The 16,257-nt window shown below is 40.8% G+C and overlaps 3 protein-coding genes across 12 annotated transcripts; 1 reads left to right on the top strand and 2 right to left on the bottom strand.

Annotated features, from left to right (window-relative positions):
• The first annotated feature begins 126 nt into the window (after nucleotides 1-126).
• Nucleotides 127-6,155, top strand: LOC103978825 (probable RNA helicase SDE3). 7 transcript variants are annotated; one of them, XM_009394766.3, is made up of 6 exons: nucleotides 135-399; nucleotides 765-1,625; nucleotides 1,728-1,901; nucleotides 2,004-3,458; nucleotides 4,655-5,117; nucleotides 5,722-6,155. In XM_009394766.3, the coding sequence occupies exons 2-5, from the start codon at nucleotides 843-845 to the stop codon at nucleotides 5,108-5,110; spliced, it is 2,868 nt and encodes a 955-aa protein (XP_009393041.2). In that variant the 5' UTR covers nucleotides 135-399; nucleotides 765-842; the 3' UTR covers nucleotides 5,111-5,117; nucleotides 5,722-6,155. The 7 variants fall into 7 exon arrangements, with proteins under 7 accessions (XP_009393042.2, XP_009393043.2, XP_009393041.2 ...); XM_009394767.3 differs by lacking the exon at nucleotides 5,722-6,155 and having other exon boundaries at nucleotides 127-277; nucleotides 4,655-5,214; XM_009394768.3 differs by lacking the exon at nucleotides 5,722-6,155 and having other exon boundaries at nucleotides 132-277; nucleotides 815-1,625; nucleotides 4,655-5,214.
• LOC135608228 (FCS-Like Zinc finger 8-like) lies at nucleotides 5,921-8,585 on the bottom strand. Of its 2 annotated transcripts, XM_065100873.1 has the most exons (4): nucleotides 7,986-8,585; nucleotides 7,636-7,819; nucleotides 7,007-7,548; nucleotides 5,921-6,209 (listed from the first exon to the last, which is right to left on the bottom strand). In XM_065100873.1, the coding sequence occupies exons 2-4, from the start codon at nucleotides 7,807-7,809 to the stop codon at nucleotides 6,134-6,136; spliced, it is 792 nt and encodes a 263-aa protein (XP_064956945.1). In that variant the 5' UTR covers nucleotides 7,810-7,819; nucleotides 7,986-8,585; the 3' UTR covers nucleotides 5,921-6,133. The 2 variants fall into 2 exon arrangements, with proteins under 2 accessions (XP_064956945.1, XP_064956944.1); XM_065100872.1 differs by having other exon boundaries at nucleotides 7,007-7,819; nucleotides 7,986-8,568.
• Nucleotides 8,586-13,745: 5,160 nt separating this feature from the next.
• Nucleotides 13,746-16,175, bottom strand: LOC103978823 (uncharacterized). Of its 3 annotated transcripts, none has more exons than XM_009394761.3 (4): nucleotides 15,901-16,175; nucleotides 15,632-15,818; nucleotides 14,137-15,515; nucleotides 13,746-14,047 (listed from the first exon to the last, which is right to left on the bottom strand). In XM_009394761.3, the coding sequence occupies exon 3, from the start codon at nucleotides 15,450-15,452 to the stop codon at nucleotides 14,877-14,879; it is 576 nt and encodes a 191-aa protein (XP_009393036.1). In that variant the 5' UTR covers nucleotides 15,453-15,515; nucleotides 15,632-15,818; nucleotides 15,901-16,175; the 3' UTR covers nucleotides 13,746-14,047; nucleotides 14,137-14,876. The 3 variants fall into 3 exon arrangements, with proteins under 3 accessions (XP_009393036.1, XP_064956946.1, XP_064956947.1); XM_065100874.1 differs by having other exon boundaries at nucleotides 14,127-15,515; XM_065100875.1 differs by lacking the exon at nucleotides 15,632-15,818.
• Between the last annotated feature and the right edge of the window lie 82 nt (nucleotides 16,176-16,257).

The following is a 16,257-nucleotide window of genomic DNA, read 5'->3' on the forward strand; positions in this document are numbered from 1 at the left end:
ATAAATTATTTAAAAATGATCCGCCAAAAAAAGACGGACGGTTACGATTTAACTGAAAGGTGAAGCGGACGGTTGTGAATGGTCGCCTTTTTCGCTTTGTACGACGCGCTTCAGGTGAAATACTTCGTTCTCTGCTGCCTTTCTCACTCCGTTTCCACTCTCGAGGCGTTCTCGCTCTCGCCTCCAATCATCAAGGAGGCAACGCTTTGGGGATCACTGCAATCTCCGGATCAATCACACTCTGTATATTAAAGAGGCGTTCCGTTGGGCTCGATCGGTTGGTTTTTCTGGCATTTTCTTCGGGTTTTGGTTAGGTCTCATCTGAATGCCCTCGTTCATCTCCAGCATTGATTTGTAATGAGAAATCTCGACGGATGTCGAGTAATATTTGATCTTCCGGTACATATTTTGCTTGAGATTTTCTGGATCTCAGGGTTATTTGTTGCAACAATTGTACTATGATTTTAGGTTCATGAGGTTGTCGTTGTCGAGTTCCTGATCATGGAGTTTTGCTTAGTTTCGGAGTCGTGTGCACCGAAAATGTTGTTCTTAATATTATTATCCTTTCATCATTCGTGTTTCAGATATGATCTATGACTATCTGTTGATTTTATTTGGGGGTTTGTCTGATGCTCTTTATTACTATGGTTATCATTTCTAAATATTAGATGTAATGATCTGAATTAGTATCTGAAAATTGTGCTTTTTCTTGAACTTGATTCAATAATTTTCAATTGTATTTCTTGGCTATACTTGCTGCCTAGATTAAATGAAGGAATAAATCTGATGGTACATGTCCATTGGGTTGGACCAGAACCTCGGTGACTGAAGGCTAATGTATAATGGGCACCATCGGTGAAAAAGATTGGGATGATGAGTACTCGGAGATCAGTGAAAAGCCGGAGGTTGAGTTCTTGGATTACGAGGATGACAAATCTCTTCACAGTTTTGATCCGCTTGAAGGTCCTGTTCAAATCACAAGTCCTTTTCCCTTTGTTAATGGGAAACCGCAGTCTGCCTTTATCGGAGAAACATCAGCAGATTCAATCAGTATCAAGAACACAACCAGTGACCCTATAGAACTATGGAGTATTAGGATTTTCTCATCTAATCCAGAGGACAGCTACATCCTGTCAATGATGAAGCCTCCAGCAGATAATGCTGATATGGAAGCAAGGCGTAGCTTTGTTGGGTCAACGTATTTGGAGGATAGGGTGCTTCAGCCGGAACAAACTCTCACGATTTGGCTGTCTTGCAAGCCAACAGATATCGGGCTGCATACTTCTGTTTTGCATTTTGACCTGGAATATGAGAAAGTTGAACGTGTGGTCTTTCTACTAGCGGAAGACAAGGTCTCACAGGCTTTGTTCTCTGACAAGCCTTATAGAGCATCGTCACGGAGGAAAATGTTTGATAATGATCGGTATGTGGCAGGATCTCGTCCACCTCGGGCACATACGCAGGGGATTCGCAGATACAGGCTTCCTCCGTTTGATATACCCCGAGATTTACGTGAAATTATTGAGAATAAACAGGTTCCTGATGTGATTACGGAAGGCTTAAATAGGAAGAACTATGCAAAGTTTTTCAGCACCCTCCTTGTCATGGAAGAAATTAATTTGGAGGTAATTCAGATTAAGCCTGAATAAGGAGCAATGAATATTTTATCCCTTGAAAAATTAGTGATGGATTCATTTTTCTTCTTAACTGCTGATTGACTTTTGCAGGAGGAGATGAGAGCATATGACATGGAGTGTGTGGCCATGAAGAGAAGGGGCAACTATTTGTTGTCCCTTGAGGTGCCTGGATTGGCTGAGAGAAGACCCTCACTAGTTTATGGTGACTATATATTGGCGCAGCTATCATCTGACAGTGCAGATGATGATAGACTCCCTTACCAGGTTTATCCTCATCTTAAACTCGACACCTAGTTGCACTTCAAATTAACATCACCATATGGGTTAACAAAATCGTTCTTATATGATATCGAGTATTCTTTTCAGGGTTACATTCACAGGGTTGAGGCAGATGAAATATATCTGAGATTTGACAGGAGCTTTCACCACAAGCACGGGGAGGATGATGTTTACAATGTCAGCTTCACATACAATAGAGTGAACATGAGAAGGCTGTACCAAGCAGTTCATGCTGCTGAAAATTTAGGGATAGACCTTCTCTTTCCTTCAGAGTCACATCGCAGAAGGGTCATCAAAGGATCCTCTTTCAAACCATTCAATCCATATATAAATAGGGAGCAAGCCCGTGCAGTTGAAATGATACTTGGCTGCAGAGGATCTCATCCTTACATCATATATGGACCACCAGGGACTGGTAAGACGATGACACTTGTGGAAGCCATATTGCAGCTCTACACAACCAGGACAAATGCACGGATTCTTGTATGTGCTTCATCAAACAGTGCGGCCGACCATGTTCTGGAGAAACTGCTTGATAAAGATGGACTTGGGGTTCAGGAAAGTGAAGTGTTTAGGCTAAACGCAACCAGCCGTGCATATGAGGATGTTAAGCCTGATTTTATTCGTTTTTGCTTCTTTGATCATATGGTCTTCAAATGCCCTCCTCTGAAGGCCTTGCTGCGGTACAAGATCATAATCTCAACCTACATGAGTGTGTCACTATTATATGCTGAAGGCATTCATAAAGGTCATTTCTCCCATATTTTATTGGATGAGGCGGGTCAAGCCTCTGAACCTGAAACCATGATCCCGATATCAAACTTGTGTGCAAGAGACACTGTGATTGTGCTGGCAGGAGACCCTATGCAATTAGGACCTGTTATTTATTCAAGAAAAGCAGAGAATTATGGTTTAGGAAAATCCTACTTAGACAGACTTTTTGAGTGTGATTACTATGGAAGCAGTGATGAGAACTATGTTACAAAGCTGGTGAGGAACTACCGCTGTCACCCTGCAATCTTGGATCTGCCGTCAAAGCTTTTCTACAAGGGTGAATTGATTGCTTGTAAAGAAGACACTGTATCATCTATTTATGAATATGCAGACCTTCCCAATAAGGCATTTCCTGTTCTTTTTGTTGGAATTCAAGGTTGTGATGAGAGGGAAGGCAATAATCCATCGTGGTTTAACAGAATTGAAGCCAGCAAAGTGGTAGAGATCATCAGGAAATTAAGGAGGAATACTGATGTAAATGAGGATGATATTGGAGTTATCACTCCATACCGTCAACAAGTTCTCAAATTAAAGAAAGCCCTTGAGTCACTTGAGCTGCCGGAACTGAAAGTTGGCAGTGTTGAGCAATTTCAGGGTCAAGAGAGGGAAATTATAATAATATCTACTGTCAGATCAACGGTGAAGCATAATGACTTTGACCGAGCACACAACTTGGGATTCCTTAGCAACCCTAGAAGGTTTAATGTTGCTATTACCCGTGCTAAATCCTTGCTAATCATTGTGGGAAATCCACACATCATCTGTAAGGTAAAATTTCTCTTTGCCAAGTAGTCATATGTGTTGATCATAGTTCTTTCCGCATTTTTTTCCTTTCCTAAAAGTTCTAATGATTTCCGTTTTCAGAATCAAATAGTATGCTTTAAATCTTCTTGAAGTTGCTTATGTCATAGTGTTATTGCATGTCACTGTATGTTTTTTTTCATCTTTTACTTATTGCATGTTGCTATAAGTAACATGCATGTTACTTATTGTTTACTTGATCAAAGTTGTCGACAGTTATCAGTGCTTATTCATGTTGCAGTTATGCAATATGCATCGTGGTATATACATGACAAATGAGAGTTCAAACTTTAGTCAAATTATCATGTATCTACTGCAGCATCACCCGTCAGCATCATGTGGGGCTGCCACATCTAGCCAACACACCATGGAGCCATGTCAGATCAATATTTTGGATAGAAATGATTGGGACCATATGAATTTTCATATAGTGAGTCACTTAAATGCGCAACTAATAGTCTTTTCATAAAATCATCTTTACACATCAACAGAATTTACACAGATATATAGGATATTTACCAGAAATACTCCCCTTGCCAAGGATATGCAAGAAATTTCCACTAAAATAATTTTAAGAAACTCTCTTATTATGAAAATTTCTTGCATAATCAATCATCTACCTTATCAATCTTCTGATTCATGTGCATGCTTCTGTGTTGGTTAGGCTCCATTGCTATTAAGGCAACATGTATTGTTGTCTATTTTGAGTTATTCCATGGAATATATACATGGACTGATGCCATTCATTTTGTTCTCTTTTTCGCTTCTTTTTTCTTTTCCAATTTCTACCATTGTATCCTTGATAAAATTGGTGAAATATTTGCCTGATAAAGTTAGACCTTCGACTTACATAGAATCACTCTATAAAATGTATAAAAGGATATAATTTGAAGGAAAATATCATAAAATTAAATGAAAAGATACACTTGGAGATAGGAATTCCTTCAGAATGAGTCGATGAAGTAATCCTATTAGTCGAAGATGGACATTGGATCAATTTAACATAACTCGATCTTTTATTATGGTCATAAACATACGCTGATTGCTTATCAAGCTCTACTTATACGAAGTCCTTGGTGCGTGGAGAGGTGTAAGACTTTCTCTTGCAGTATGTATACAAGTCTGTGATATCTTGATACCCACCATCATCTGTAACTCTGCAGGATCACCATTGGAATAAGCTTCTCAGGCACTGTGCAGATAATGGTTCTAACATAGGATGTCCTCTTCCTTCACCTGAAAGGGATGACCATACTAATGATGAGTCTACCGAATACAATTACGAACAAAATGTTCAACATGAAGATGGTCGGAGTGATATGCCCAGTGAGTACCAGAACAATGTTGAGTGGAATGACAGTGGCTTAAAAACAAGCACAGATGTGGTTAAATGGGGTGATATCGTCATAGAGGCGACCGGGTGGGAAGATGATGATGCTTCGGAACCCTACTCTAAAAGTGAAAGCAACCAAAATGTGCACTCAAGCAACTTTGGTCGGGGTGATGAGCCTGAAGAAAACAGTAATTCATTAGCCTCAGGAAGTCATGGATGGAGTGACGAGGCGTACAAACCTCGACTTGCAGAGAAAGAAAACGAATGGTCTGATGGGTGGAACTAAAAGTTGGGCAAGTCCACAAGTCTCTTTCTCTTCTTTCTTGTCAAACTTAACATTGTAGAGAAAATTTCAAATTTGAAAATTATCATGAGCAATTTGCATAATAAGTGAAACTATGTGCATCATAACTTCTCTTGGTTTTGTTCCATATGCTAAGAAAATAGATCAGCAGATCTTTTATATCATCTAAAGGCTCAAGCTTTTAGATGGACTGGTAGCTGTGAGAAATTTAGTCTGGTACGAGTGCAACGATTACAGCTTCAGCTTGCCCGAAGCTGCTCTTGATTTCCTTTTTTCTGTGCCCATCATGTATTGTTCTTCTGTAGGCCATATGCACATCATTTATACAATTGTTTCTATGGTTGAGCAGATCCAATGAGCAAAACCAGCTCATTATCCATTAATTGGTTCTAATCCCCAATCATATAGAAATGTTCAAATGGAAAATATTTTTTGTTATGGAAAATATTTTTCTAACAAAGGTAGAGAAGGATCGACTATAAAAAATAAATACATAAATGACTTTTAGAGAGAGGCCACTCATTCTTTTTCATTTTCTCACTTGGCTTTTTAAACCTATTTTTGGAGCCTAACTCGACAATTTTTTGGTGCAGGAAAGATAACTTCGGCCTTATCACCACATCGGCACGGCACCATATCAAGCATACACGGATCAAACTTGAACCAAATTGGGTGGTCAACCCACTTAGATCAGATCAGGTTATCCATTTTTTCTTATGATGTGGGATGATGATACAGATCATACCAGTTTGACTACTGATTGCCAGGAATATAGCTTTGCACCGAACAACATCAAATAAGCATCGATGAGACAACAGCCAGAGGAAAAGTGCAACAGCAGTCTCAGAAATCAACTCTACAAAAATACTTACCTCACCGGCTTCCTCTAAAAAGGGGAAGAAAGAGAAAGAGAAAGCGACTACTAACAGTAAATACATAATGATATGTTCCTAAGCCACTTGCAGTCGATCCATTAACCGTTTCTGTCTGCTTAATGGATTTCTTTCAGCACTTGTCCTTTCCCTCATCAAGCAGCATCTCGTGGTGGCGACATTCATGGCTACAGAATGCTTTATCTCCTCTGAAAGGGAAAAGAGAATAAATCTTACATCTTTCACAGGAAAATTACGCCATGTGTTGCTTTTAACATGGTATACTAACAGGTGACTAGGAATCAGATCTTTTTATATGAGAAGGAACTGCAATTAGTGGAAATCATGTCGTATCGTAGATACATACGGATAGAAGGATGAGCAATTCAACATACAAATCAAGGATGAAACGAATCGAATCGAAAGCTTCAAGGGTGATGAAACACATGTTATGCAGTTTTGTTCTCTAAAGATGAGTTCCAAAGGGTGCTTTGAGGATAAAAAAAAACTTATAGGACAATTCAGTGAAGATTAATGTGACATCAAAGAATTACAAGTAGAAACAACATAGAACTTCATGATGGCACATTCAGTGAAAAATATAGGACAATTTGCAGTCACAGAGGCATAAAGAAACATAATCTTTGATTGGTGGGGCAATGTCTCCTCAAGAACTCGGAACTCTAAAATGATTCCATGGCATAAGGATCATCAGGGGAAAACCTCCTAATAGAAGTCAGGCGACAAAAAGGAACAGTATTTTCTATCATGCATACGAGGAGCTGCAAGTGCATAACCTCTACAATAAGAATCTAAATTACATGTTAAGGGATTTAAAGCGTAACCACAGTAAATGCAACAATTCATATGGAACTATAGGGAACATGAAGCAGAATCCTCATGGTTTCCTTAAATGAGACAATTATGTGGTAAAAGATAGGTCGAAGACAGCAAACTATAATTAGCAGCAGCGTGCAAAGGACTATATGAATCAAGACGAGCTCACCTGTACATGTAAATATCCTCCCCTGAGCCAAATTTCTTCTTGCAGCCATAGCAAAAGCTCAAGAAATCATCCACGGCATATCCCGGACGATCACTAGAAGACCTGCGCTCACTCATTGGAGTGGCAAATCCATTAGTGCAGCTCTCAATGATGCAGTTATCGAAGATATGAGTCGTCCTCGGATTTGGCCCATGCAAGATCACGCGAGTGTAGTCCTCCGACAGCTCCATCTCCGGCGGTGGAAGGCGCCCGGTGAAGAACCGAGGAGGAGAACTGAGCATACCAGGGAGCAAAGCCAACTGCGAGTTCCTAGTTTTGATGCCGAACTCTGTAGGTGAGTGGAGGGACTCGCCGGAGGAGCGCATAGGCGAAATTGAGCTGGACTGAGAAGTAGGAGGAGGAGGAGGAGGAGGTATTTGAATCTTAAGCTGAGACCCAAACACCACCATCCTCTTCTCTGGCCTGGAAGTACTGTTAAAAGAGTCGTCATTGGTGAGAGCATCAAGAAGGCCAAGTCCAGTGGCTCCCGACTCCACATCCTCCTGAGGAAGGTGTTTGTTTCCATTAGAGAAGAAGGGGTTCCTAATGACAGAGAAGGGCTTGGTTTCCAGTATGGAAGTTGGGCTCACAGCTGCTTCGGGGTCTGCTATGTTTTTTGGGGAGTAGAGCCTTGGAGAGGTGAAGAGAGAGGCAGCAACGGGAGATGGGAGGGAGGGGATGTCAGACATAATGCCTTGCTTGCTGCCGACTGCTCTCGACCTCTTCCTCAGCATAATATCCTGAATCTTTGTTCTCAGAAACATAGAATTGCAACTGCGATGGGACAGGTGATGAACTACATTACCAACACATCTCCACACACGAACGAACAAAAAAGAAAACTAGATTGCTACACACAGAAAAGCACACCTTCTATGCTCAAAAGATGAATCGAAACTAGTACATTAAAAATCAAGAAATAATAGAACCATGAACTTACCGATCCGGTCCGGTGTCATCAGAGGGAACAGCAACCGAGCGAAGAGGTATGAGGGTGCCTCAAAAGACTCCTTCTTCAGCTGTGTTACGATAGATATCCTTGGACGAATCAAATACTAAACTTCAGATCAGAAACCAGTATCCGATCTGTCCGCCAAAACAACTCCGAAGGCTGCTGGAAATAAACTTGCAGAAAACCTGATTCTCCAAGACAAAAATATATGTAACCATTGAAGCAAAGAGACAGATTCTTTTTGTTTCTTCGTTAAAAAAGGGTCGAACATCAGCCTAAAGGTCTCATCTTTCATGCCCAAACACACCAGATTCTTCTCCAAGAACCCACAACCACTCTCTAGTTGTATGGAAAGATGACGACAGATCTAATAAACTACAAAAGACGCTTAAAAATCTACCAAGATGGCTCCTTTCTCCTTCCTTCCTCCCGAATTCAACTGCGCTCGCAGGGGATGGACGAGCAAGCGCAGCTGATTTAAAGGGCAAACCAGTGAGCAGGGGAGGGAGGGACAGCGGTCTCCTTTTTGGTTGTTTCCTTCAAAGTGGCCTTTCCTTTCGATACGGCCGGTTATAAAAGAGAAGCTGCATGATTACCAGCATCCAATCACGCCACGGTGAGCTTAACCCATCGATACCACAGAGCTCTTTGCTATTGCAGATACAAAGATCTTTTTTATTTTGTTATGAATTTTCTTTTGTCAAGTAACTGTCATATTAACTGCTTTCACAAAAAATAAAACATAATAAACGACCGATATATAAAAAAATACATTTTTAATTGGAAAAAAAAGGGATAACTCTCCACGTCCAACTACGAATGGGCAGTGGTTCCGTGACGGATGGAAAGACGAGCGACGACACGCAACGATTTATTCCCGGAGCAGTACGGAATTCAGTTGGGTGACGGGCCACCGAGTCGAGGGAAACTGGAGCTCGGCTCGGCTCGGCTCAGAAGCCGGATGATGAGTGGATGCTTGAACTAGAACTAGAACTAGTGTTCGGACCTAAGACAGGAATCGTGGACGTGACACGTGCACGTCTTCGGGGCCAAATCGGGGTGGTCAATCCGTGTATGGGACGTAGGTGAGAGTAAAGGAGCCGCAACAGTCAACATCCGGCTCGGCTAGGGGGCAGAGTCACGTCCCGTGAACTTTCACGGACTCCGTCGTAGATCTGCGGGCTTCTAGTTTTTCCTCGGACAGATCTACCCTTCTACTCTTCGAATATTTTCACCCATGTCTGAGTGGGCCCACCCGTACTATAAATTCCCTTCGGGTGCTCTTATGATCCGGAACGGCGGGTCCCACCCGTGCTATCCTCTCAGCTTTTACCCTCCCGAGGCGCCCTTCGTCGTTTAGCGGACAAGTTTACGCTCTTACCCGTCCCAACCCAACTTCGACACACGTGTCACTCCAATCCCTGGAGCTAAAGAGAAAAAAAAAAAAGCTTAAAATAAATCCTAAAAAATTATTTCTACGATACAAACTCGAGCATGAAATCAATCAATTACGCATGACGAATTAAAAATAATTAAATTATTTCTACGGACAGAAATAAGTTTTTAAAATTATATTAAACTACGCACCAAATATTCGATGAGAATTTTCTAGTACCGATTATTTTTCCGCCATAGAAAGCTAAAAAGGATGATTCCTAATTAGGGCCAAATCAAGACGAGGGGCACACCAGACATGATGGTACATATGACGGGCATGTGCATGTGCATGTGCATGTGCATGTGCATGTAGGCCAATTAAAACAAGCAGTCTATATAACCTTGGTTCAAGAGAAAGGGCTGGTCTATGATACTTGTGATGGAAGGCAGGCCGAGATCATTGTCCATTTCTCATGACATCTATAGCTGAGCCATCAAGAGCTTCATGGAGGTCTAGCTTTGAACGTGTATCACAATATTGGCATATAATTCCCACATTGGTGTCATCTTTGACTCCGTCGTGTCTTGAGTCAAATGCTTAGTCTACGTAACCTCACTGTCTCTATGGCTTCATGGAGGTCTAGTGACATCTATAGATACGGACTGCTTGGACTTTTATGCTTGTTTAGGGGGATCCTAATAAACATGCATTATTTGTTATTTCAAAAATGTAGCAGCTGTAAAGAAAGAAACTTCAATTAAACATCCTTCAACCTTTTTTGTTTTTTGTTTTTTGTGTTTTGAAGAGCAACATCTATACTCAGAATCTCATGAGAAAATTACTAACCACACAATTAGATGTGTAATGACAGTAAAACAGGTGCTTTGTAATAAAGATTCTAAATTATGATGACTTCAAAAGTTAATCTAATAATAGCAATTCTCATGGATTTACCTGATTTATTTAAGTCGTGCAACACCAAACAACGCCTGCTCATAAAAAAGAGGAAGGAACCTGCAACGAGAAAACGGACAAACATCATAATTGTTCCACCGAAGAAATGTAAAGATCAAAATTCACACAAAATAACACTTCTATTAGTAATAAAAAATGAACATTTGGCAAGTTATGTAACCATTGTCGCGTGGGCATGAACCCCTGTTCGTGTGAAAGGTCTCAAGGTTAAACTTCCACCCGTTGCTGCCTCTTACTTTTTGTTCGCTTCTTGCAAGTAGGCTATACAAAGTAGAAGTTGGTTGGTGGCTCGATAAACCAAGTATTATAATAACAATGAGAGACTCAGAACATGCAGAACACCACGCCATTGGTCAGTAGTGTATGTGCATCACATTCTATTACTACCTCCTGATGGAAATTACCACCAGGAGGATTCACTAAAGGCAAGGTGATCATTTCCTTGGAACAGAGCCAATTCCTCCATGTCCTTTATCGTTAGTTGGGTGGATTCAACCATGCTCTCTTTTTCCTCAGCGATGACTTTAATTCCCTTCTCAAAAAGCCAATAGTGACACCCCCCAAGATACAAATCAACTTCATCATAATCCTCCCCTTCGCTCTATTTCTGTCACGTCCAAACTACTCCATAAACTCTTTAGCTTTATCCTACACGACCACACAGCAGCTCTCATCGCCATTTAGACCATGATGGATGATGTGAGGTCGCTCATCGGCCCAGTTCCTTCAATTATTCCATGTCTTGTCCTAACTGGTCCAGAGGACCTTCTTCTACACTACCAAAATGAATGTCTCTTTCAGAATTGCACATAGGGACCTAGGAATCACTCATGCCCATCTCTGAATCATGATCCATCATTGGCTATAGTCTTGACAAACCTTTAGGCTTCAACTAGATTCCATGCTTACTGTAGGAAATAGAAGACTCCAAGGCACTCACCATCTCCTCATTTTGCGAAGTGATGCCACTAGTGGCAATGGTGGAACCTCAGAGCTGATTCATGACACCACAAAAGTCCTTTCCTATCAATATGTTCCATTATCAACAATAAAGCTAACTCTATGTTGATAAGATTTTATGTATATGCAAGGTCCAGCAAATGGATGAACGAAAGGAAAAATAGAGAGGCTGCACATTTTAGGAAGTCGTGTTCATCGAAAGCACAGAGCAATTTTTATGCACAATCCTCGACTGCTTTTGACGTATTAAAGAACATGAGATGTCTGAGTACTGCTGGCCTCAGCAAGGAGAACTCTAAAATTTAAATATGTGGCATTTCATGTTGCATAAGCCTTTACTATCAGTCACCAGTTTAAGCTAGGATGACAAGAACATATTTGAGATCATTTCAGTCTTAAATGTCTCAGAGAATGGCCAAAACTTTATATGCATAAAAATTCCTAGGGCCAAACTGTAGCTCAGAAAGAAGAATATTGGGAGGATACAATTCAAGCCTGCTCAGGTATTGTTTTACCCAGTATTCTAAGAGTAAAGATGCGATCAATTAGCCCATCAAGATATGTACTTCATTTTGAGGCAAACGAATCTGAGACAAGGTGTTAAACCAATTCAAAAGCTTTAGCTTACTCTGCGGAAAAAAAAAAAAAAAAGGTTCGTCACTCAAAGCTCACCTGAAATGATTAACCAAGTTTAGATCTAACTCGCATGTTAAGATTACTACACGCCTAAAGTCATCAAAATTTTATTAATGTGGAACCACAAGACTACTCCAGAGTCAACAATTACAACATCTAATATCATCCTGCCCCCAAGATTGCAACACTTTTTCGATATCGCTTTTCTGATGCTCAAGCTTAATAATTATTATTATTTAGTTTCATGTAATATTATGCGTATAATGGGATCAAACAATGATTAAGTTCTGCCCATGGGTTCAATTATGCATGGAAGGAAATGGAAGGTGGAATCAGTAATGGCCCCACAATTGCGATAGCCATCACCAAAGCAGAACATCGCCAGCTATGGTGACATAGTACAAATGGCTAAATGCAATCATTAGATTAAGAACTAAAGTCAGAAGGTTGTTCTGTAATACAATGAACACACTTTTCTAATCCTAGAATCAACTTTTAGGCTTGATACGAATCCCTTTTATCTTGTTGTTGACAACCAACAGATAGAAGGTGATCATTACAACATTGCATGAGGGAGACAGGCATTTCAACTCAGCAAAAAGCCATTAGACTTGTCACTATCCACTCGCCTCAATCAATTTACATTAAAATTAGAAATCCATTGGCCAGTAACGCATAAAAGATCATCCTTTAGGGCTCAAAAGGTACAAAAATGAGTGGCCAACTGAATTCCACCAATACGAGGACTTTAAGACCCTCAAGAAAACTTGCTGCTTTAGTTTCTACTGCCCCGAACTAACTGAACCTAATGAAACAAGGAAGAGTTCCCCGCTACCAAATCCATTCGTCTTCCAGCGTACACTAATGCATTGTTCTACGAGATCCTCCCTTCAGCATGATGATGCCACAGAAATGCACCTCACTTTCCGGTCCACAACATCACATTAAACCCTAGAAGACTCGAGAAGAAGTCAAGTTTTCATCTCGAAATCATTCAATCACGGATAGTGAGCCTACAAGTCTTGTCACTTCCCTAAAATTTGCCACGGCAAAATTAGAAATACCCATTCTCGGAGATCTAACATCTCATAGACATCAAGGAACCGCTCACAGAACCAATCTAGGAAAGACGAAAGAAATAGTAAACATTTGGAGGATCATCGAAAGGGGAAAAGGAAACTTACGAGTCGAGAGACCACTTTGCTTCTCCCCTTCGTCCTCTAATTACTGCAATCATCGATGGCGTGAGATGGTCGAAAGATGGTTTTTGAGTTCTTGAAGCCGGCTAATCAATTAGTAGTGGAGGGCTTCGAATCCTCTTCTGTATATTAGATCCAATTCCAATCCCAATTCATGTCCGCCAGCGAAAATGCTCGATTTTCTAAATATATTTTAATGTTATAAATTTGCTAAACAATTTCGTTATTTTTTAAAATCCAGAAAAGAAAACAAATTAGACTATTAATTTCTGCCGAGGAAAATGTCGACCGTTATGCACTTAATCGATGGAGGGTTACAATATAATTATCATGTATATATAAAGGAATGTATTCCAGCAAGATATGCACATTTTCTGTGATGGATTAACAGGTGAATCCCATGAACATTTCAGCTACAATATGTCAATTTTTCGTCAAAGTCAAATATTTGGAACATCTTCATGACTTTCTGATCTCATCAACTCAGAGAAACCACATTTAAATCAGCAAGAAAACATCCAATAACGTATCTGTGAATCACAGAGAGGAAAAAATAACAATCGAATCCATGAACAATCATACTTTGCCATGGGCACCATGTAATAGAAGTGCAGCTAGTAAAATACTAAATACTCCATTCGACAAGTACTCAAAGTCAAACCTATCGATCCAGAGGCCAAAGTCTTAGTTGGAGAAAGTTGGTCCTCAACAACACAACATTACAACTAGATAAATACATAAAAGCTAACATGATCACCAACATGTGCATATGGACTAGCTCAACAATATAATACAAGGTATCATGTAAATTGAAAACCAGCAACAACCGCTGATATGCTTGCTTAACCATTTCTGATCCTGCTGAAGAAACAGGCCTATTCAAGCTTCTACTCTTCAGTCACCTGTAAAGGAAGAATCAAGAGGACGATAACGGCATGCCACAAGTTACTAAGGACAAGCAAGTTAAAGAAGATGATATACCGGATAGTACCTTAACGTGGTTGCAGTTCCAGTCTTCCTTTGCACAGCATTGAGGCACTCCCGTTGATGTCATGCATCACAAACCAAAGCTAACAAACAACCGACATGGATGATAATCTATCGTCGAAGCTAAACAACACTACCTAAGACACTTCTACCACAAGTCTGAAGAGACAAGCTATAACGTAATTTAGACAAACAAATTAACTTGGAAAATGACACCCATCATCTATGACATATAGAGTAGAGACAGCATAAGGGTAGAGATCGCAGTTCCAGCCTGTCCAGCCTCTTCATCCAAAAAACCAGAAGAAGTGGCAAGGGGAACTTTGATAACATTGCATCAGAAGTTAGGCCAAGAGTGATGGTCAAGAAGGGGGTGCAAGATAAACAAGAAAACCTAGATTAACAGAGAAGTTGGCCATGATTACAGAAAGTCAGTTTTGCTAGAACAGAAATGAGAGATGCAGATAGCCTAAAGACACACCTAGAAACAATTACTGAACCTATAAGATGTACATAACACCTAAAAGGAGGACCAGACAGAACAGAAAAAGAACTTTGCTACCGACATCCGACTCCGAACAACAGATCAACTACCTAAATTTCAGAGACAATGAAGATGATGGCAGGTACCACCATATTCAGTTAACATGCAAAGCCATAAGCTACCCATAAGTTAATTGCTACCACCTATACAGGTTAAAACAGCAGATATGTATATACAAAACTCTAAGTCCTCCGTTTCCTTTAGTCATCAATGATATCCAAGTGGAGAATTCGTCTCAAATTCTCCGTAGCAGTGGCATTGTTAAGAAGAAAGTCGTTGACAGGAGAAGTGGACTCTCTGGTAGGAGAAGAGGGGGCTGATTTTGACATAGGTTGGAGAGTAATGTCCGATTTTGGAACTGGGATTTCAAGAGACACACTGCGCTTTTGACGCAGGGAAAATTTTGGAATTGGCAAAGAACTGGGAGGAGGTGAATTTGAGTAGGCTGGTCCTGCCCAAAGCTCACAGTAAGAGAGATCAACGGTAAAGGTGGCACCTTTTGGAGTAGGTGGGGGGTTTATGGGGATGGGTTTGCTTCTCCTACTTCTTTTGGGCGGTTCAGAGTAAGAGCCCGAAGATTTGCGTTCCAGATGACTATTAAATGAGAAAACTTCAGAGGGAGGCGACTGCAAAATAGCCCCACCGGACTGAAAGGTCCGGCAACTGATCACTCTGAAGCCTTTTGAGGGCGAGGAACCAAAATGATCGGTTATCCGGGACTTGTTCCTGCTGCAATATTGGTTCCGATGATGCGCAACGGCAACTAGTGTCTCCATACCCAGACGGTGATGCTTTGGCAACCAGAACTGGTCACTTCAATATGAATCTTTCGCAAAAACCTAACAATAAGTGAAGAGCAGGTAAAAATCAAAGGTAAAATAGCTCCAATCCAAATGAAAATAAAGTACATATCGTTCCAAAACATCATCAAACACTAATAATACGATTACTATACCGTGTAAACTCGAGATTCTACGATCGAAACGTCGGAAAGCCTCAGTAAATCCCAGATTCTCGCCCGTCGAAAAACGGAGGACCTTAAACCAAAATAAATCGCCCAACCCAGCCACCAGAACACAATCAAAATCCTTCCTTTCTTTTTTTTCCTTCACCCTCGCCGGTAGATCCGAACAAAACGAACCCTGGAACCAGAGATCCAGCAACAAAAACATCAGATCACTAGAAAACAGCAAGTAAATCGACAAACAGCAGAATCCATCGCACCTTTTCATCGACAGAACAGGAATCTGCTTGATGTCTTTGGGTTTGACCCGTCACGAACGAAGACCCGTATTTATCCAGCGGAGAAACACCGGAGGCACCAAGATCTCCAGGAAAACTACGAGCACGATCGGAACCCTGAGGGGTAACGATCAAGGGGAGACGAAAGGGATCTAGTACAGAAATCCGGGGAAATGAAGCAGAAGTTTGCAGCTTGATTTCTTCTTCCCTAGGCGAGGAGCTTTGGACCGACCGAGAACCAACCCCGGATGTGAAATGAAACTCCAATTTGGATTTAAGAGCGCACCGACCCATCTCACGGAAGCCAGACGTGTGCATATGTTCGCATATGAAAATTAT

This window comes from Musa acuminata, chromosome BXJ2-3 (assembly GCF_036884655.1).
Source record: "Musa acuminata AAA Group cultivar baxijiao chromosome BXJ2-3, Cavendish_Baxijiao_AAA, whole genome shotgun sequence".
Classification (NCBI taxonomy): Eukaryota; Viridiplantae; Streptophyta; class Magnoliopsida; order Zingiberales; family Musaceae; genus Musa; species Musa acuminata.